Source organism: Papaver somniferum, chromosome 8, assembly GCF_003573695.1.
Source record: "Papaver somniferum cultivar HN1 chromosome 8, ASM357369v1, whole genome shotgun sequence".
Lineage (NCBI taxonomy): Eukaryota > Viridiplantae > Streptophyta > Magnoliopsida > Ranunculales > Papaveraceae > Papaver > Papaver somniferum.
In genome coordinates this window covers 144,495,037-144,518,623 of record NC_039365.1, presented here as the reverse complement: position 1 = coordinate 144,518,623, position 23,587 = coordinate 144,495,037, and the positions used below count along the sequence as shown (strand labels likewise).

The 23,587-nt window shown below is 34.6% G+C and overlaps 1 protein-coding gene and 1 pseudogene across 1 annotated transcript; one reads left to right on the top strand and one right to left on the bottom strand.

Annotated features, from left to right (window-relative positions):
• Positions 1–1,569: 1,569 nt before the first annotated feature.
• On the top strand, positions 1,570–4,969 carry LOC113306826 (ankyrin repeat-containing protein NPR4-like). Its single transcript, XM_026555741.1, has 6 exons — positions 1,570–1,858; positions 1,964–2,185; positions 2,286–2,793; positions 2,901–3,567; positions 3,661–4,118; positions 4,207–4,969. Exons 4-6 carry the CDS (start codon positions 3,240–3,242, stop codon positions 4,846–4,848), a joined length of 1,428 nt encoding a protein of 475 aa, XP_026411526.1. The 5' UTR covers positions 1,570–1,858; positions 1,964–2,185; positions 2,286–2,793; positions 2,901–3,239; the 3' UTR covers positions 4,849–4,969.
• A 1,024-nt stretch (positions 4,970–5,993) lies between these two features.
• Positions 5,994–8,920, bottom strand: LOC113306137 (annotated as a pseudogene).
• Positions 8,921–23,587: the final 14,667 nt, after the last annotated feature.

Below are 23,587 nucleotides of genomic sequence, written 5' to 3'. Positions count from 1 at the left end.
TTAATCTTGCATCGAGGCAGATGATCAACTTCCAAAAACCTGACATTTTTTTTAGCAATAATTTCCCAAACAAATTTGGTAAAATGATCATAAAAAAACTATAAAAGTCCAAAGAATTAACATAACTGATAGCTATTTAGAATCTTCCTTATTCATTGGGGCATCTAAAATCAAGTGCTTAATTCTATGATTTCTAGGTTGAGGGATAGGCTCCAAATCTGAATGGGTAGGAATCTAACCTCGACTGCAAGAACAGTATATAAGTTGCTTTAAGATTCCTAAACAAATTAGGCAACCAACTTTATTTCCCTTAAGACTTCTAGTGGGAAAGAAGAAAGGTGAAAGATAATTTTATCGTTCTTTTCTTTATAAATCTACAAACTCGGGGGTATCGGTGGAGCTAGAGGTTGACCAACATGGCTCTAGCTCCCCCTAAAATCTTAGTAATCATGCTAAAACCTTTTAAATTAACCTATATTTTGTATTTAGCTCGCATAATATTTAGTATATTTAGTCCACTAAAATCCTATACTTTATTATGAGCCCTTTTCGGTATCTATTTTTAGCTCCGCCACTGCTCAAGAGGTATTGGTTTTCGAGACTTAGATACTAACACCACAACAGTTTGGAAGGCTGACATGGAACCTTTTAGTTAGCGAAAAAGATGTACAGATCCTGAAAAAACCGTGAGAAAAAAAACCGTCCATAAAAGCTCTCACAAAGCCTGCCCATTGTTGTCCTACGTGGGGTCTCGTGACCACGAACAAAAAGAAAGTGAAAAAAAATACGGTTTGCACACACGATCTGTGCAGGATCACCCTTTAGTTAGTTAGTCGATTAAAACCGGTTACTTTGTTTTGTCATGTAAACACAAAACCGCACTTTGCAACCATGGACCACCGTAGAGTTTTCAAACAATTTAGTGTTGGGTTACTTGGTTGGCTGATAGCCCATGAACCAGGGCATCCAAACCATCAGTGGTTGGCGAATAATTTACTAGTTGTTAGTTGTTCTCATTTAGTCATTTATGAGTTTTATGACCTCTTGTTCAATCTCAGTTTCGATTCTTCTCGTCTCTGATTCAATTCCACGTCATATGAAACTTTGCATCACTTAAGATGGCCCTAAGAAATTTAGATCATTCAAAAAGTCAAATAGATTGCATGATTGTGCATGTTATAGGTTCTTGAGTGAAAGAATTATTTTTCTTCAATTACATTATTGTAACGAACTTTCTTATTTATATACTAGTTCTGTTCTTTTTTAATAGGCTGGTTTCTATAAATAAATGTTTCAAAAAAATAGCCTGGTTTTCTAATCGGAAAGTCTAATATTATCTTAATTTTTCTGGGACCACTTTAACTTTTTTGCTGACAAGTGTCATGGAGACCATTGCACTTCACTTCTTTTATTGACAAGTGTCATGAGGACCACTTTCAATGATTAGTTCACTTAATTTCCTTAATTTTTTCTAAAAACAAAACCAGACTATTAAAAAGAAAGGGAGTATATAAAAATATCTAATCAGGAAGGATACATAAAATCTCATCTTTCGTATCATATGCCCGGAATGTAAAAGTATCACCCACCGGTCGATCACCATGTCTAGATCGGGAGATAACACCCAATCTTTCGAGAGCAGATTCCGGAATCTCGTCTACACTCAAGAAAACACTCAGCGCCAATTAGACGTTTTAGCAACAAGTTTCACCACCCTTATACAAACGCTAAACCAAAATGCAAAATCATGTTAGTTTTCCTGATCAAGTTGGTCGACATGAAGTTACCGACCAACAAAATCTGGCCGTCTTACCGCAACAGCATACTACGTCGTGTCCTGATGATAATAATAACCCAGGTGATGAAGAGGCCGTCGAAATTTCAGCTGTTAAGCAAGGTAATTTTTACTTGTTCATATCTATAAACAGGCATGAATACTAACATTACTAATTGCATCTTCCAGCAGAAGTGATCATGACTTGTCCTGCTAGTACCAGTAGAAACAATAATCTGAAAGAATCTGCACTTGTGCGACCAGAAAATGATTCTTCATTACAGGAGATGTCTTTTCAGAAGAATTGCTTGAATGATCTACTTAATAGAGACCGTAATATTATTCTTAATACTGATCAAAATGTGGAAGAAATTTTGCCTCCAAAAACTCCTTCCCCTCGGCTTGATTCTGGTGAATATTTCTTTCCCCTCAATATTCTTTTTATGAGTCTGATTTTGGTACATCTCTGTTTAAATTCTTCTTATACATGTGTTGTTGTCTGGTTTCGAAGGTACTCCGGTAAGGAGCTTTGTTGTGGTCGAGTACATGTCACTGTACCAAGCAGCTCAACAAGGTGACTGGGAAAAAGCCCAAGAGTTGTTTAATGGTAATCCAAGCTCCATGACAGCAATAATCACAATTGAGTCAGACACGGCACTACTTGTAGCTGCAGATCATTAACAGTGGGAATTTGTCGAGAAAATTGTAAGATGCATGCAACCGGAAGCACTTGGATTAAAAGAAACCAAATTTGGTTACACTGCACTTCACATTGTTGCTAGAGAAGGGAAGACAAGAATTGCTGAGGCAATGGTGAAGAAAAACAATAATTTGACACAAATACGTGATAACGAAGGAAGAGTTCCACTTTTAATTGCTTCCTTGTTCGTTTCACATGGGAAGAAGGAGACGATTGAGTATCTTCTTAGTGTCACCAAGGATGAGAGTCCAAGTCCCTTATCTGGTCCTGACGGTGCTGCACTAATGTGTAATTTACTTGATGCAGACTACTACGGTAAGTAAGTATAATCGATTGCATAGAAAAATTTGGTGGCCTATATTACCAGACTTTATCCATTTAATTCGAGGAAACAACACTTATCTAAGTTATCTTATGTTTTTGAAGATATTGCTCTGTCTCTCTTTCATCGGTCTCCCAAGTTGGTTATGGAAAAGGCGAAAAACAGCAATATGTGGCCTCTAGAAGTGATGGCTCAAAGACCGTTCAACTTTAAGTGGAAGTAAATTAAATTTCTGGCAACGGAGCATCTACTCAAGTTGGTCGTCTATCTTTAGTATCTTTCTATATAACATACTACCAGTGTGCCCTTGTGTGGGAGACTGGGAAGAATACGAGCTAAAGCCTAATCATGTACTTTAGGTAAGACTGCAGTAAATAGTGTCAGAACGGGCATGACGCTATCTTTGCTTTGATCTGTAAGTAGGAAATAAAAAAAGAAGTAGGATGACAGGGAACCTAGCCGACATATGGAGTCACATGAGGGGAGTGGGGTTTTTGTACGGATTTTCTGTTGGTAGTTTCAGGTGGTGTGATTTCGGAAGTCCCAATGTTTTTCCAGAAGCAAAATCCTTCCAGTATATTCTGTATAAAACTAGACAACTTTTACATCTTATAATGAATATGTGCAAACTGGAATTGCAGTGGTTTGTTTATGTGGACGTGCCAATTTCAACTAACAGTAACAATATAGAAGACCCGGAGAATCCAGCAGTGACAGCTGAATCCTCGCCAACAAGCCGAACCATGACCATACTCTATTGGCTATGCCAAGGTATGATTTAATCTTAAGTTGTGCAAACTGGAGACAAATGTGTATGAAGTCGAATAGAGAATGTCTTATGGTTCGGCTTTATTTTTGTTTCAGTCCCTGGTATCAAACATTTATACAAGCAAATATACAAACAAAAGTTGATGCATGGACAGGCCTCCAGTTTAGTTAAAGGTATGTTTGCACAACTTAATCAGATGACCACTGAGGCCGAGGAAGCAGATTTTTTTGAGAACTCTGGGGTATTGAAGACGGCTATAAAATTTGGGACGACTGAACTTGTAGAAGAGTGTCTAAAAGAATTTCCTTACCTAATCTGGACTAAAATGATGAAGAATCAAACACTAATCCAAATGGCAATTGAAGAACGAAATGAAAAGATTTTGAATCTCATGTGCAAGATTAGTGAGGAAGATAAGAACGAACTGGTTTCTAGAAAAGATAAGAATGGTAATGGGGTCTTGCACTATGCCGCCAAGTTAGCGCCTTTCCGTCAACTCAATTTAGTTTCAGGTGCAGCTCTGCAGATGCAACGAGAGATGCAGTGGTTTAAGGTATCTAAGTAAGATTGTAGTGTTCTTTTTTCTTTTAACTTTATGTATATTTATCTAATTATTCATAAATTTGTCTGTTTCTTTTCAGGGTGTGAAAAATATGGTACTAAAATCGGAAAGATTGGTCAGAAATAAAGATGGGCTGACAGCCCAATCTATATTCACAACGCAACACAAGGACCTGATGAGGGAAGGAGAAAAATGGATGAAAGACACTGCTCAATCTTGCATGCTGGTGGCCGCCCTTATCGCTACAGTAGTATTTGCTGCAGCTTTTACTGTGCCCGGTGGAAATTTCAATAATGATGAAAGTAGTAATAGAGGCATCCCAATTTTCTTGAACGAAAATTCATTCATGATTTTCGCCATAGCAGATGCCTTGGCTCTATTTTCCTCGATCACATCCATTCTTATGTTCTTGGCCATTCTGACATCACGATACGCAGAAGAAGATTTCCTCCTTTCTTTACCAACAAAACTGATACTTGGTCTTGCAACTCTCTTTTTCTCTATAGTCACGATGATGGTAGCCTTTGGTGCAGCACTTGATATTGTGCTTGTGCATAGATTAAGGTGGGTTCCTATTCCTATAGTGCTATTTGGTTTCGTGCATGTTACTTTATTTGCATTACTGCAGTTTCCATTGTTGGTGACAATGGTCAGTTCTACTTATTGGCCTCACATCTTTGGTAAACAAAGCAAACATATGTTTCGTTTGTCTAATAGCTAAATGGATTCATTTAAAATACGGGCCAAAGCAAATGTGTAAACTAGAGTGCCAGTATCCGTTTATCTTAGTCATGTAGCCGATTCTCTTACCCATGGTGTACAGCAATGTCCTTAAGATACTATATGAAGACAGACATTTAAACTGTTGCTTGCTTTTTTTATCTTTTGCTTCTTGTCGTCTATTTAATGCTGCTCAACTAAAAATATACAGTAAAGATCATATGAATACATAAACACTGGAATCCTACTCTTTGCTCACCTCCCATAAAAGTTCTCTTTTTTTCTGCCCTACAACGATGGTGGTGGTTTATATGTACCTGATTAATTGTGACAATGTTGACCACAATTGTAAAAGAAACTTTATTTGAATTTAATTGGAAGTCTTTTTCTGTCACTTACTCAACCATTCGTTAAGACTGAAAACCCACCCCACCTCTGATCCCCATGACCCTTGCTGGTCTGCTTCCTAAGACAGCATTTTAAAGAACGTTTTTAACCAACTCATATGGTGTAATGCGCATCGTTGAACACCCTGGGCAATCCTAATCAACAATCATAATCAACTGACATAGTTAAACACCCTGTGCATCAACCAACTAATAGCTACAAGTATAATACCATTTAAAATCCTAAACCATCTAAAGCCAACTAGAACCCTACCAGGACAAACACAAGGAGATTGAGCTAACAAGGATTTAAATTGGGAAACAACAGAGTATTTGCCAACAGATTACTGCCAATATACAAACCACCTGATGCATCAAATGCTCCTTGGATACATATTAAGTTTGAACATATGAACATACAAACCAGCTGTATTATTCTCACATTACCAGTTACATGAATGATAAGAAAAAACATTCAGATGCTTCTTTAAGATGTTTTTACCCATGCACGGCTTGTGTGCCTTTTATTTTGACTGATCGAGAAGAAAAAAAAAACATTAAGATGAAGTTTCCAGGATGTCCTAGATCACTAATGTTTAATAAAGCACAAATCAAAATTGAAAACAACAAGAATTGAAACCAAAATTACTAACTATTTTGAGCAAATTCTCATTCAGGTTATAGACTAAAACATATCAGACCGGGAAATGTCATCTATCCACTGTTGTATATATAAGAGAAACAAAGATACACCCTAAGAACGAATAGTTTGTATTAATAGCATTTCTTGATACGTAAACACATTAAAAGCCTTTAAGGTCCCAAAATTTGTAAGGAGTACCTATAAACACTTGCAGAAGTTGACCTCTGTCTTCAGCAGGCTAGAGAACCTGGGAATGTTTTTTGATACGGTCAGTTAGACTTAGCTTGGGGACAGATCTTTCGATACTCTGCATAATTCCTACGTAAGACATCGACAGAATATCACTGACTTAGCAAGCTAGTAGTACAAAGTACACAAGGCTATTTCAATTCACAACTGAAGAAATCAGAGCAACCGTCACTTGAATACAATGCAACAACATGGCAACAAAAACTAAAGCAGTTGGGAAGCATTTTCGAATATAAAATGTCAACAATAGAGAGTACCATTGAAAAGATAAGACTGTACATGTATCATCATTATATCAGTAGACGGAAGAACATAAAAGTTTGCAAGGTGCCCGTCAGAAATCAACTAATTACTCAAGAGTTAAGTCACATGGAGAAGCACAGCTAAAGGCTGGAAGGATCAAAAGACAAGTTACTTGTAAAGTTGTAATCACCTCTTATACTAGCAGCACAGCGTTTATACACCCATCATTCTCCGGGTTATTTGTAACCTGCGTATATTTCCCTGAATGCATCCAAAATGTACATTATTAGCTCAAATGAGAAAGAAAAAAACGAAGTATCATTTTCTTCTGGATGGTAAAACATGGCAAGTTTATTTAAACACAAGTGTAAGCTATTTTACTTACCCCATACAATTTTCCCAGCTGGTGTAACCAGACCAAGTTCACTCACGTTCACCTGTTATTTCCACAGTTGAAAGATAATGATGTCCACATCAAAACATTGTTGAACACAAGATGACTACATCAAATTTGAGCTCTCTTAAATCATTACCTCAATAATGGTTCCCTTAGTGAGAACGCCAAGAGACGTGTGCATAGGACCGTTGGGATTCTTCTTTATACCAATGATTTCAAGATTAAAAGTACATTTAAGTTCAGGGTGTGTAACATGGGCTTTGGTGAATCGTAACTCAGATGTGCGAATGAAGCACTCATACTTTGGAGGCTTTCTTGTGAACCCAGGTCCCACAAAAGTTGCTTTGGTGATCATCCTTTTCCAGTGCTTGGCTGTGAGACAAGGTTGAATATAGATTATCAGCAGTGGCCAATACAGAGAATCTGGTTGTGAGCAACATTTCTGCCATAAGAACCTCCTAACATATTTGGCCCGCTAATTTATTTTAATTTTCTATTGACATCATTTACCCTCAAACCATAACACTATAGTACTTAAATATGTTTTTATACTCACTTTTCCTTTTTCCACTATCTATAACCTTGAAGATCTCATCCTCAGCCATAGGCCTTACCTGTGAAACAGAGGCAAATTTTCAATTTAAAAAGGAAAATTAACAAGATGTCTATAAAAGAAGAGAGATATTATTATGATGTACAAGCATGCCCTTCCAACCGAAGATCAAGCTAATTTCAAGGCACTCAAAGATAAAAATACTCCTATATGGGAACTGGGGATCTCTAACTTGTCATTTCGCAGTACTATATAAAACTGGGGTGAGAAACTGACTAATGACATGCAGGAAAAGATACCTTAGGATAAGGAACCTCCCATTTACCAGCCTTCTCTTTCCTCTTTTGCTTGATAGTGTTGCTAGGAATCTGCACAAAAACAATGTAGGCCGTCACTTAACCATCAAGTAAGAAAAAGTTGAATCAATGCATAAAGGAATAGCTGAGCTAGGAAATTCTTCTATTACCTTTGCACGTGTAGTTGTTTCACGATCTAGAAGATAAGGAGGAAGAGCCCCATCGTTAACCTCGTCATCAATCTTGCGTCTCTTGTTCGACTCTTCATGCATGACAATGCTGCCACAACAGTAGACGAACATTTAGTAACCAATATCAGTATCACACAAGAGAACCACTGTCAAGTGTCAACTCAAGAACAACTGTGACAAACAATCTTGTACGAGCTGTTGGTACTAGTTTGCACATTCATGTGACAAACAATCTTGTACGAGCCATTGGTACTAGCTTGCATTATGTATAAGTGTTCACATATTAAGTTTGAATACATGGTGTATTGCCGAATTCGTTGATGTTTTATTTGTCTGCGTTGGTCTTCAGACTTACTAATCCGACAATATCTCAGTTCTTCACTTATAGACAATGCATGACAGTATTGAGTATATTATACAAGGTAACGGGAGAACTTACGTTTTCTTCATCAAGGCCTTCTCAGTATAACGTTTCTTTGAAATTATAGTTTACCCTTGAGTCCTAAAGTCTGTTTTTAACAAAATTGAAATGTTAACTAAAAATCTTTAACAGCAAAGCGATATATAATGCGATAAATTCTTACAGTCTGAGCCCTATAAGATCGTTTGTGAACTTCGCGAGCTTCTCTTTTACGCTTCCTCTCGAAATAATCAAGTCGATAACCATTTCGTTTCTGATGAAGCTCTATATAATCTCCCTGAGGCTGCAAACACGACAAATAAAAGGTGAGATTATCAATTGATAAACAAGAATTAACAATAGAAATCTGATGAATTATATGAGAGTTTATTGAGAAAATTGTCTAGAAATCCGTAACGAACCATGGTGAAGGAATGAAGAACTTTTCCCTGTAAACAGAGGGTTTAGAGGATCAGAGAAACCCTAGTGGAGAAGCGGTTGTATTTGTAGTCTTCGGTCGGTTCAAAGTTTGTAACTGGTGAAATCAAAAAATTGTTGGTCCCAAGATTGGCATTCGAAACCCTCATTGGACCCGGTAGGGTTGAAAAGAACACGAACAAAAACATAAATAATCCCCGGGAAATAATGTAATGGGGTGGGGGTAAAAAAAGATGACCAGATCCCCACGCACTCTTAAATTCACATTATCCCACATTTTGGGAGATGATTTTTTTTAATAAAATTATTAAATCATATTATTTCACATTTTGAGAGATAATTTCAAAGACATGCGGTAAGCAAACGAGTAGCATTATCAATTCCCACCCGATAGTGGGACTGCCAAACAAGAAAATTGGATGGGCAAACACTTAAATTTGGGAACCCATCTCAGATTGAGCCTAGCATCTCAATTAGAGACAAATGAATCAAGTGGGACAATCGGGGTTACCTAGACCGAGACTCGGCTCATTCTGAAACGTGGCTCGTCTCAAACTGAGACATTCAGGTTGCATATTGAGCTGATAATGCTAGGTTAATCCAACATCTACCATCTCAACTTCTATAAATTAAAGAATTCTCATATCTAAAATGACACCTTCTTCACCCAAAATTTCCTACTTCCATTTCTAGCTAAGATCACTTTAATCAATACCTTAAGAAGAGGATTTAGCTCTTTGTAGAGCTTTTTCTTTTAGAATAAGAGAAAGTGTTTATGGTCATCATAATATGTTGGCTAATTGTGTGTGGTAAAATATTTTTGCAATGTTCGCAGCAGAAACGGGAAACCCCATGGATCGTGATGCTCATTCCTTATCGGCTCGTTTTCAAGTAATAAGTTAAGGTGTCAGTCAATTCCTATGATTGGTACTGCAACATAACCACCATAAATTGAATGTTGAAAATGAAGCTAAACAGATACAAAGAACTCTAGCAACATGGCAGCCATCTAACGGAAAACCTTTCGCTTAAGAAGCTTGTTTCAACATTCTTAGACAGCTCCACGGATTCAACCCCTTGTACTGCCTAGATACTCCACCACCGAGTCATTGAATGAAGACGTTAATGAACGAGTAGAATAATTTTGATTTAATTGAATAATAGATTAGTTTTAATCTAATGTAATTACTTTAATCCAATGTAGTTTATTCTAATCCAATGCAGATTAAAGAGCTCTAATCCAATGTGGTTCGGTTTAAAATAAGAAAGTTCAAATTAATTATGATAGTAATGGTGAAAATACAAAGAAAATTCCATTGATTAATTAAATAAACATAACACCAAACTAACATAAAATACCTAGGACATCAAACTAAAATGACAGTGAACCAATCAGTTCTTACACTTAATCAGTACACTTCACCAAAAAACGTCTAGGACATTTCTAGAAGTGCTTTTCACATGTGTCTTCTTTTGTAAAAGTGTATAACTGTATATAAGTCATACAACCGGGATTTGAGCATCTATTAATTCTCTACGGACTATGTTTGTATTCGTGATCTCCATCTCCACAGTGCTTTGGATTTAAGTATCAAGATTTTGCACACTGCTGATAACTTTTTTTCTTCTTCTTTAGTCTTCATAGTATAATCCAGCATATGTGGTTCCTCTGGATAATTAGGATCTTGACATTGCAAATACCTAAGCTTTTATGGTTGTGATTTAATGACTGTTCTGATGTGTGAACAACCTTTTTATGGGCACTTAGAATACATCCAAGAGCATTGCATCAGACTGTGATTATCCATGAAACATAATGGACAAACCTCTTTTGCTTCCACATATATATAATATTTCCTTTCCTTTGGTTTTATATTTTTATAAATATAACCATTACAAATATTGTCGTTATCTAGCCGTTAATTTTCAAAAATATTTTGGTAATAAATATTGTCGTTATCCAACGACTCTCTTTGAATTCTCTGTAAATACTTTGTATTTCATTGCTAAACCAAGCTAATTAAATGTAATCCTAAATGTAATAAACACCGAATAAAAATTAAAGTATAACTTTTACATTTTAAATATTTTCCAATTAACTAATATTACTTCCTCATTGATTACAAGATATAAACTCAAACAATAAAAACCTAGGCAACGACTTCAATAAAAATCTCGGACGATCTTTGGCCTCCTGGTTATCTTCATTTGACATATATTTCATGCAACATCCCGTGAACTATTTTTCCTTTGTTTTTGTACCTTTGGTTGTTAACTAACTTGAGCTCTTCTTTGCCTTTTAGCAGAACATTTTCCTGAACTAACTTTTAAGTAATTAAAAGTGGAAGATTTGGATGCGAGGTTTTGAATTTTGAATTTCAAAATCGAAAATTCACGCACAAGAAAACCTAAAAACTAATGAAGTGAACAAATCAGGTAGGTCAGATGATATGGATGGCCATAATGGTAATGACCAATCTAAAATGGCAACATATAAGATAAATGAACTCCTTAAAAATGGGTCTGGATGAATTATTCAAGAAAATGATGATTAAAGTTATTTATGTCTCTAAGTACAAGAGCTGTAAATCAAGTTTAAACTCAGTCATAACTCACTTTTTGGGTTCGGATCAGGTTTCAGATTCAAGTCGTCAGTAAATGAAGAGAGCATTTAAACAAGGGTTTCGCGAAATACCATTCAATTGAAGATAGAAAATTTGATTCTATAAGCTATGAGGTACGTTCTGAAAGACACTATCTGGTAAAAGATGGGGGAAGTGATTTCCAATACTGTTGATTCTCTGGTAAATTTAGCTTGTTGTTATGGTACGCGATGATATAAGTTCTCATATAGAGATAAAATGACAAAATTGGAACTTAATGATAATGAATGATTTCTTGTTCCTAATAGTGCGGAGGGTGGGGAAGTTAACTCTTTTCAATTTTACTTTTCTGAAGACAGTGGTAGAGATGAATATTGTAAAAGTATTTCTCAAGGAAGTAAGCAATAATGGTGTATGAGCTGAAAGGGTGGACGAATTTTCCAATGGAGTTTAAAAAATTGTAGTGGTACACTAAGAGCTTAAAAGACTTTAACAAGATAACTTATCTTTCGAGTTTGGTAGTTGCTCAAAGATGGGTTATTTTTCCTAATTCAGGTGATTAAAATAATAAAATCCTCCAATTGGTTTATAAGGCAAATTTTGGCATGATGAGAATTTTGAGAGGACTTGTATTCCATCATCGGGATGTAGTGGTGGTTTATCGACTATCTATCTGGGACAACAATATATTTGAGTAAAAAAATGAAAGAATTTAACTTGATAAATTTTTTTAGTTTTTTCTACTATGATAAATGGATTTAAATGGTATATGATTAATGTTTATATCCAATGTGAGTATAATCAAAACTTCTTATTTCCGGACGATATGGAAAAAAATTAGAAGCTGGTCGGCAGGTCCTCTTAGCATTGTAGGCGACTGGAGTGTAGTCAGGTCAGGTGAAATAAGGAATAAAGGAGATGAAGATGGAGACAACATAAATAATGCATTCCTAAAAAATTTGATTTTAAATCAAGAATTGGTGGATCAACCTTTGATAGATAATGATTATATTTGGTCGAATAACCATATTGGCTTCATTCAATGCAGATTAAACATATTTTTGTTTCAGTGTTGAATCTGATGATGCTTTTTTTGATGCTCTTCTAATTGTTCTAACTAGATTTATTTTTGTTTCAGTCAGATCAAGTAATTTCAAGTCTTTATGTGAGATGCAAGCCTTATTTTAAGCTCGAGAGAACTTGGATTAAGCATAAGAAACTTGTGAAGACTGTTGAAATTTTATGGAATTATATATCTTATCAAGGCAGTATGTTCAGTTTTCTTTTGTAAGCTTCAGAATCTTAAGAACTTTGTTAAGAGTTAGACCTTGCAATATTCCGAAACATAAGAAATGACAAACAACTTTTAACTCAAAGGATTAATGAGTTGAGTCTTCTGGAGGAGTCTGATGTTGTATTGCAACCTTCTCAACAAGAAGATAAACTTCAAAGTAAGTTGAAACTTAATATTAAAACAACGAAGGAAAAAAAGTGATAGTAATTAATATCTAAGCAAAATGGTTTTAGATGAGGAGATTCCGATATGGATACTTTTACATAATTGCTAGTGATGGAAAAAAAAAATGATTACAATAGCCTTTTGCGATGTATATTTACAAGATGTGGCTTTCTTATGGTATATGAGCATTCAAATAATATATGTTGTGTTGATTCAACTTAGGAATTAAAAAAAAAAACAATTCTCTTCCAACTCCAAAAAATGTCAATTTTTGCCTTGTTGGGAGAGACTTTTGTAAGCATTTCTGCACAAAAGCTTTCATTCTTAAGGACAGGTTCACACTCCATAGAGTTTTCCAGAATCTTTGCAACTGTTGACTGATCTGCAAAGAATGGTAATTTAGTCAGCATATAGATATTTTTAAGTAAACTTCCTATTCTTGGTAAGGCTTTTTCTAAGTTTAACATGTTTCAAGTTACCATTATCGACAGTGCAAAAATTGATGTTTAAAATATCTCTAATTATTTGTGCAGGAAAGATTAGCTTAATTGAATAAATTTTCGACCACTTTGTGTTCAAATCAATATGATTCAAAACAAGTTTAAGGTTTTCCCTGTTTACCCACGGTTTTCCTATTTGCCACTCACATACATTTCCACCCCCGCTTATCTTGTTTACCACTCGTAAAAATTTGAAGATATCTCAAATACTACCTCTTGACTTTTTGTTTACACCTAACAATAATACCATCCCAATAACTAACAAATTATTTCTTATTCTCCATCTCCACCCACCGACCACCTCTATACCGACCTACCACCGTCTTCCGCCCACCAACCACCACCTTCACCTGTATTCTCTTATTTGAGAGAAAGAAGTTCAATATTCGTAGTCGTCATATCCTGGACGACTACGACTGTTCTTAATCATTGAAATATTGACGACTACAATACAGAAGTTATAAAATTGTGGTCTTCAAATTCCATACGACTAAAACAAACCAGGACAGTCGTATTCAGAACGATTGAGACTTTTTGTAGTCGTTCATGTAATAACGACTAAGATTCAAAAGATTAAAAATGTGTAGTTGGTAAATTTTGGACGTATTACCACCTTTTTGGACAATCATATTTCGGACAACTATGAATGTTCATTAGAGTTGTATCTATGAAACCTGAAATTCAATAAATTCAATACTTCCAATAATTCACTAACACATTAACAGTATCCATTAACACAAATACATAAATTCAGTACTTTTATTGGTTTTGATAAATAAAAATAAATAAGAATCATAAAATTACACCAAATTTGTTGCTTGTGAATTAAATAATCTTGTTGGATATTCGATCCATATAATATTTGAGTATTTTTCCCTAAATCTTCAACAACATAATCTTCCATATAACAATAATATCTTTTTGGTGTACCATAACTAATTAAACGGAACTTTAACCTATTAGGGTTAATATTTTTTTAATGGAAAGGGGATTAATGAAGAAGGCTAATATGGTTTTTAATAAAGAAGATCAAAAATAAGTGATAATAATAGTTGTAGTCAAATTTAATTTGACTTTTGTAAATGGTAAATAGGAAAACGTAAAATTGAAAAGTAAAATTACTTTTAACATTTTGAGGGGGTGGCAAATAGGAAAGGCATGAGTGGCAAATAGGTGAAACCCATGATTGTTCTAGAGTATCTTCATACCCTAGAATTCATTTATCCTTCCATGAATTGACCTCCCATATGTCCTAAATTGATAAATAGTTTTACTTTGTTTGATATTTCCAAAATTGTGAAATTCTGACGTGTTAAGCCAAGGTAACTAGTTGACTGATTTTATTCTAGATGTTAATGTTATTTCTACAAGCCTTTTTTCAGGCCTACAATATTGTTTATTCAAATAACATCATTTCAAGTTTTCATGAGCAGTCCAATCTATTTCGAGCAGCAAATTCCAAGATATTAGTATTTTAAGATTCCAGATACGCGAATGCAATTTCAGGAGCTCTATTTAGTTTACATATGTATGTTAGAAAAACACATGAATTCTTTAGTAATACATACATGTTGATCCAAAATCTTGTTTTCATGTTTTTCAAAGATGGTCCAAACTAGTTACTTGAAATTTGTTGAACTATTGAGTTCTTGCTTTAACTACTTGTGTATAACATATTGTTGAACTATATATTTGGGTGCAATTTAACCCGGAATAATCATGGGACCTGTTTTGACGTATGAAAACAACAATATGATTAAAGATATGTATGATCCCAGAACGTGCATCAGGGATGCAATTCTTTTTCCTCGGCATGTCCTTTATACATATGCTCTCCACAAAACTAATGTGATGGTTAATAAAAAAAAACACAGGAAATGACTCATAGAGTGATGTTCAAGTGGAAAAATTCATTTTTTATTGTCACGATGTGAAAAGAATGGGTACCAAGTACACCACGAACATTTTTGTTCAACAACATCTGTGGACAAATCGATCTAATTAAAGATTATTGAACAATACGTATATACAGTTTTCTATTATCTCTTCTACAATCAATATGTCTAGACAACAAAGTCCATGAACCTGATTATGTAAAAGAGTTCTTAAACGATCTCATAAATAAATATCCAAGATCAATCTAGTCATATCCAAATCAAGAGGATCCGAATTTTTCGAAGTAGAACACTTTTTATATGTCTTTCAAAATACAAATTCAACAAGAACAAGTCTCGTTATTGATCATAATTAATAAGGAATTAAACTACCTAGATTAAATACGTACTACTTATGTTAAAATAATATAATGTGAAAAAGGAAAAACACAAGATATAAGAAGTTTTGTTAACGAGGAAAACTGCACCTGTAGAAAACCTTATGACTTCGTCCAGATTTGAATACCAAACTGTATTAAGACGCTACAAACACTAGCCTACTATCATACTTCTAACTAGAATGTAATTGGGACTGAATTAACCCTCCAAGCAATTCATCTTAAGTCGTTCTCCTTACATCTCTTGAACCTCGCAAGGTTCTACGAAATTAATTCCCTTAGTTGACGTCCTTTACAACCTAAGAGTTGCTTCAACCTAAGAAAATACTTTTGATACCAATCCGTCTCTAAAATACAAGCATATTTGATTTTCCTTTAGATTTTATATCAATACTTGGAAATCTGTTTGCAATACAGAAAGCTAGCAAACCTCATGAATCTGGAACACTTACACTGAGTTATCTGAGAAGCCTGGATTACTAACCACCTCTCAATAATAATCTAAATTGATACATAAATAGGAGTTTCAGATTTCTATCTTGAGGAATCACAAAGTCTGAGACGAAGAGAAATTAGGATTTCTATCCATCTCGTTATTGATTGGATATTGAAAAAACCCTCGAAAATCAATAAGAACAAGATCAGGATATACGAACTATCAAGGTAAAGATACTGAAAAAGCGGGGGTCTAAAAACCACATCCAATATTTCGTCTAGGCAATCTGTATGGACTAACTCCAATATATTTCCAAGAGAATCAACTAGACAGTCAGACTCAATCAAGGAAAATACATCCAAGGTTATATCTCAATTTCTCAAATCAATTTGCAGTCGAACAGATAAAAATCTGCGAGCCGGATTAATATGATAAATAACTTGGATGGTACCAAAGACCAATATCCAAGCGTCAATCAATTACAATCAACAACCAGATATTGAATTCACCAATTGATTGAACTACGCACAACCTGTGATATTTCAATTATATAAAAATATAATGCGGAAAAGAAATAACACAGACACCATAAATTTTGTTAACGAGGAAACCTCAAATGCAGAAAAACCTCAGGACCTAGTCCAGATTTGAACACCACACTGTATTAAGCCGCTACAGACTCTAACCTAGTACAAGTTAATTTCGGACTGAAAAATGTAGTTGATCCCTAACCGATCTCACACTGATTAAGGTATAGTCGTTCCTTAAGCCTCATGAACTACGCCGGGTTTTGCGCACTTGATTCCCTTAGCTGATCTCATCCAAAACTAAGAGTTGCTACGATCCAAAGTCGAAGACTTGATAAACAAATCTGTCTCACACAGAAAAGTATATTGAATAGATAAATCTGTCTCCCACATAAATACCTACGAGTTTTTGTTCCGTCTTTTGATAAATCAAGGTGAAGATGAACCAATTGATATACCTGACTTATATTCCCGAAAAACAGCCTAGTAATATCAATCATCTCACAATAATCTTAATCGTATGGTAGCGAAACAAGATATTGTGGAATCACAAATGATGAGACGAATCTCGAGCAAATCTTAGAGAAGATAGTACTCAATACGCTTGAACAAAGTAAGATCAAAACATGCAACTACAAAGAAAATAGTTGGGTCTGGCTTCAGAATCCCAATGAAGTCTTTAAGTCATTAACCTATAATGGTTTTAGGAAAAACCTAGGTTAAAGGAGAATCGAATCTAGTCGCAACTAGTATCACACAAGAGGTGTGGGTATTAGGTTTACCAGTTGCTAGAGTTCTCGCTTATATAGTCTTCAAATTAGGGTTTGTAATCAATGTTACCTTGGTAACAAAGCATTCAATATTCACCGTTAGATGAAAACCTGATTAGATTCAAGCTAACATGTTTCAACCATTAGATCGAACTTAGCTTGTTATGCACAAAATGAAACGTGACTTCATTTAGATATGGGTAATCGTACCTAAACTTGTACACTTAGTTGGTTCAACAATAGTTAACTGAAGTTAGCCATATGAACACTTTCATATCAACCTTGTTCATCTTAATCACAACCAGTTCAAATGACTCCAATGAAACTAGTTATAGAGTTGTTCAATTGTTTATATTCTCGTAGAAGTATACACGACACAATTGAAGCAAAATCTATTTTTATTCACTCGAATCAATTCATGAACATTATAGCCACGATTTTCAAAAGATTCATTCCTTATTATATAAATGTATTTGTTCATGAACAAACCGATTTTAGAACTTAACCCACTCAAGTATGCAAACGGGTACGCATACCTAAGTAGCCAAACTTGGTCTGGATTCGCCAGTATGTGAACGGGTACGCATACTATCGTACATGACCAAACTCGGTTGAATTCCTGGACTTGAACTGTTAAGCCGATACGCATACGTGTATGCATACTAAGTTCCCGGACTTTAACTGTTAAACCAGTAAGCAGACAGGTATGCATACTATGGTTCCCGAACTTGGAATAACTTGCAGTAGTTAGTATACAATTACGCGTACTATGCTATATCTAATCAATGTTTAATCTTTCTAAAATCCATGTTAATCATTGAAACATTCTTGGAAGACGAGAATAGATGTCTCACACAAACTATTAGCTTCAAAGCAATTTTCAAGTGATCAATAGATCAATACGAAATATTCTGATTCTACATCAAATGACTATCTCACACAAATCATGTAAGATGTTACCATGCGATTTTTATATGATCATCTTTTGACTTTCGTCAAGAATAAAATATGAACTTGGTTAAAGCGAAAGCTTACCAACACATATTTCGAGAAATATGTAAGCGAGTTAAACTCAGCTCGAAATATTATATGTGTATAATGTAAATTCTATAGAGCTATACGAATTTTGTCTCAATAGGAGATAAAATAGAAATAGACTTCTGAGTGATAGATGAGTTCAAGTCTCCATATACCTTTTGTTGATGAAGTTCCACAAGCTCCCCTTAGTAGTTCTTCGTTTTCAATCGATGAACACCGTGAAGTCTAAAGCTCAACTACACAGTCTATCCTAATCCGACACATAGCTATAAGTAGACTAGAAATCAAGAATTATAGTTTTGGCAACTAAACTTGACAAACAATCTTGAGATAACAACCCTTGAGAGTTCGACCGAGCAGTGCTCTAACAAATAGTCGCACCTTGCTTCAGGAATCCATAAGTGAAGTCTTTAAATCGTAAACCTAATAATGTTTCTAAAAGAAAACCTAGATTAATAGAGGATGACTCTAGCAAGCAACTAGGAAACATAAGATTGAATTTCTCATTTGTTTGAGTCTCTCTATTATAAACTTTCAATACTATAGGTAACTTTGAATTCAAGCTAAGAAGAATATACACTATGGTCCAGGGTACTGGAACCATGTACAAAGATAGTTCTTCGCAAATATGCCTTGTGAACTTATAAGCATAATCGTGATCATTAACACTCAAGACTTAGTCCATGATTCACAAAAACAATTTATTTAGTAATCAAAGTTATCTTAGATGTGTTTATGAGAGTTGTAGCAATTACAAACATATTTCCGAAAATAGTTTATGAGCATCTTCTTAATTCGTACTATGTAGATATGTGTAGGGGTACGCATACCTAGGAACCCTACACGTACCTAGGGACCAGTTCGTGAATTCATACTACTAGGGTACACGTATTGGGTATGTGTACCCTTATGCACTCACGAGCTCAGACCCTTGGGGTACGTGTGCCGGGTATGCGTACCCCCCTCCCAATTAACGAATTCAGAATCTTTGGGTACCCGTACTGGGTATGCGTACCTCCCTTGTTCTATAACTCAGATGTCTAGGGTATGCGTACCTACCTTGTATCCATAATCTCAGAAATTCTGAAAACTCTCTTTAAACAATTTGAAACATTCGCAACGCCATATATGAAATATCATTGCTTGGTCAATCTCCAAATGATCAATTTGAAACAAAAATAACTTTTGAACAATAAATTTGAAAACACCGGGGGTGCCAAAATACACCACCAACTTTTTCGTAGGCAATCCATATGGACAAACTCAACATAACTCTGAGAGTCAAAACTCAATCAAGGAAAGTGTCTAGAGTTATATCTCTATCTCTCTTGCGATTAGAACCTTTACATAATTGAATCCAAGAACCTAATCACAAAGAGAGTTCTTAGACGGTACCAAATACCAATATCCAAGAATCAATCAAGTCGTATCCAACAAATTAGGTCGGACATATATCTACTCCGATTGATCAACGCACAACCTTTGATATTTCAATTATAAAGATAAATAATATAATATGGAAAAAGAAATAACACAGACACCAGAATTTTTGTTGACGAGGAAACTGCAAATGCAGAAAAACAGCGGGACGTAGTCCAGATTGAATACCAAACTGTATTAAAGCCCCGTTTGGGATTGCTTTTTTCTATCAAAAGCACTTTGTAACAAACTTCTAACAAACTTTTACTAAAAATTATGTTTGGTAAATTTTTTTCAAAGTGCTTTTGGAGAGAAACACTTCCATTTTGGGTCTGCTTTTAAAAGCTACTCACCACTAGCATTTAAAAGCTAGAAAAGCAGAAGCTGTGGACCCACATGATTTGATTTAATTAATTCTCTATTTTAACCTTGTATTTTATTATAAAGACAAATTATACCTTAGAATATTGTACAATTATCACTATATTTTTAACTTCTATTTTTATTTTTATTTTTGAAATAATAAAAGTTAATTACAATAATAATAATAAATTATTTATTAAAAAAACGGTGGTGCTATTCACAGCACAAAAACACCACACTACTCACAGCTCAGGACATCTAAACCCCACATCTCTAAAATGGTGAACCTTTTTATCCAGCGGTGGGTCCTGGCTGAAAGTCATGAACCAATACTCTTGCAACACCTAGCGTTTGAGCTGTGAATAGAGCTCTAAGTGGAGCTGTGAATAGCATTTCCGTTAAAAAAATTACAATAATATTAATGATATTTTTTAAGCAAATCATAACAATTTTTTTTTATTAAATGATAAAAATAATAATAAATAGACTTCTTATTTATTATTAAATTTATAATAATAAATAAAATAATAAAATAAATATTACTTATATTTTATTAAATATATTAACATTTAAAATATAATTTATTATAATTACGGTGTATTTATAAAAACATGTCTATTTTTGTCATTAGCTACATCACCAGCACTTTGAAATACCAACTTACAAAACAGAATTTATAGTTTGTTAATTTCACAGCACTTTTGAAATTATTGGTCACCAAACGTCATGCCTTTTTATTTTCACAGCACAGCACAGTACAGCAACGCATAGCACAACAGAAAAGCGCTTTTCTGAAACTCACAACAATACCAAACTAGGCTTAAGCCGCTACAAACACTACTCTACTACCAATTAACTTCGGTCCGGAATGTAGTTGAGCCATAACTCAGTCTCCCATTGATTCAGGTACATTCGCGCTCCTTACGCCTCTTGAATCCCAGCAGGACTCCGCGCAATTGATTTCCTTGGATGATGTCACACAACCTAAGAGTTGCTTCAACTCAATTGAAGACTTTAAACCAAATCTGCCTTCCATGAATTAAGTATATATAATTGATTACCTGATTACGATCGAAACGCGTGATGAAATCAAATGTAGGATCAAGGTGATGAAAATCGATAGCGATTTGACAGAAATCTAGCTATCCTCAAAATCCGGACTTATGCAACCCGAAGTGCAGTCTAGATTATTATTCACTTCACAAGTATAAAACTTTCGAATCACCAAGTTGAAACGAAGAGAACTTTATTCAAGTGATAAATCAACAATCGAACAATACCAGGATACTCAAGTTATCAAGATAAAATATAACTGGACCTGGCTTTACGAATCCCAATGAATTCTTTGATAGTCGCCAAACCTTAAAAGGATTTCTGGAGAGGGCGACTTTAGATACAACTAGGACACACCAAAACTAGTGTTACGATTCAAAGATCTCAGTTGCCAAGAGTTACCTTATATAGACATTCAAAGCATAGGTTGCTTTAGGCTTAATCTAAGATAACTTTGGAACCAAGCAAACAATATTCACCGTTAAATGAAAACTTTGAATATCATTCACATAAACAAGATATACACTATGGTTAGGTAAACCGTAACCGAACCGTGTACAAAGACTATGTCTATCATGGTTAGCCAAAACTAGCCGGTTTGAACTTAAAAGCTTAACACTCATTTTCATGAACACAAAGACATTGATCTTGAGTCACAATCATATGATCAAATAAGTCTAGTGTATTTATAGAATTGATCAAATACAAATTATCTCATAGAAATAATTCAATCGCAATTGAATCATAATCGACATAGTTGGTAAATGCACAAAGTAAAAATACATGAGTCGTTCGTGAATCGGTTGAGTCATGGTACGCGGACCGGTTTGCAAACTTATGAGCAAAACCGAGTTCCGGAGTTGACAGAACTTTTTTAGTTCACGTACCAGTTTGCAAACTTAGGTGCAAAATTAAGTTACGGAGTTGACATAAATTTTTCAGTTTGCGAACCGGTTTGGAACCTTAAAACTTTACCGACTCCGGAGTTAACAGAACCTTTTCAGTTTGCGTACCGGTTTGGGTACTAAACTAGTTCAGGAACATATAACTGTATTGGTTCGCATACCGGTTTGGATACTTAAACGCGGTTCTATTACCACAGTTCCAAAATGGTTTGCATACGAATATGCATACCTAACCGGATCACGAAACAAACAGATTTTCCCATGATCTGCATACAAATATGCATATCACACAAATCTATAAGTCGATATATAGATATTCTGCTACGTGTGCGAGTACATGTAATACGACTTCAGATGTGTAACAATTATGTCAGTTTGTAAGACCGATAACATTGTCTTGTATTCCAAATATAGTAGTTCTATATTTTTCTCTAAATCAATTTGAAACATTCCTGAATAACATAAATGACACATAGCACTGTTCCAGGTTATTTTCAAATGATAAACTTGAGTCATTATTTTGGTTCCGAACAATAAATTGTTCTCCACCGAAATTGATAAAGTATGAACAAATGTTCATTAAGCTTAGTCATTATATTTCAAGAAATTCGTAAACTAAATATTTAGTTCTCGACTCGAAACTCTTGTCTATGCAAGCTAGTCTAATTAGTTATGCGACAAACGTCTCATGGTTAGCAAAATGAGTATAACTTGAGAAATAGGTGGTTCAGTCTTCACTTACCTTTTGTTGATGAAGTTCTCCAAAAGCTTCGGTTAATCTTTTCCTTCAAACGGTAGAACCCAAATGATGACTGGTTTGTTTCTCAACTACCTCTATCCTAGACCAAGACTTAACTAATTGTAGACTAGAAATCAAGATATAGTTTTGACAACTAAATTTGACAACAAGATTGAGATAGCAACACTTATAAGTTCGACCGAGCAATGCTCTAACAGAATTGTTATTGATTGAGATTGTTAAGGGTCTATGAATATCCATTACTTGAATTATATTTTGAGAGATCTAGCAATGTTGACTCGAAATCTCTTTTTTGCAATATGAAATCTACTAAAATCATATGACATATTATCATAAAGATAGAATGGTAAATATCGTGAGTAAATAGGATGATTTAGTCTTCACATACCTCTTTGTCGATGAAGTTCTTCAAATGTATTCGTTTGATCTCTAGTCTTCAATCTTCTAGGGTTACTCAGTGATGTATGATACTTAACTACCGTACTCTAATCCTAGCACGAGACATGACTTTAGCAGACTACAAATCAAGATATATTTTTATATATCTAACATCGAAAACAAACTTGAGATAACAAAACTTGCGAGTTCAACCGAGCAGTGCTCTAACACAATGGTTTCTTGTTGAACTTGAGTTTTCAGTTACTATTTGGAATCCGATTATCGTCAGAAAATTTTCATTTATCAAATACATAAAATCATTTTTTACTGCATAATTTTGAAAGTTAGATTGAACCTTACGTCAAAAAAAATTGTGACTAAAGAAGAAAAAAAAAAGTTAAACAAAAAAATGTTGTTTAATCAGCTTATACAAAGTTCTACGAAGTAATGTTAAAAATTTG

Bases quoted from the DNA above. Each gene is read 5' to 3' on its own strand.
- LOC113306826 (XM_026555741.1), top strand. From the start codon at position 3,240: ATGACAGGGAACCTAGCCGACATATGGAGTCACATGAGGGGAGTGGGG. The intron at 3,568-3,660 runs GTATGATTTAAT...TTTTTGTTTCAG, and splicing joins ACTCTATTGGCTATGCCAAG to TCCCTGGTATCAAACATTTA. The intron at 4,119-4,206 runs GTATCTAAGTAA...GTTTCTTTTCAG, and splicing joins GAGAGATGCAGTGGTTTAAG to GGTGTGAAAAATATGGTACT.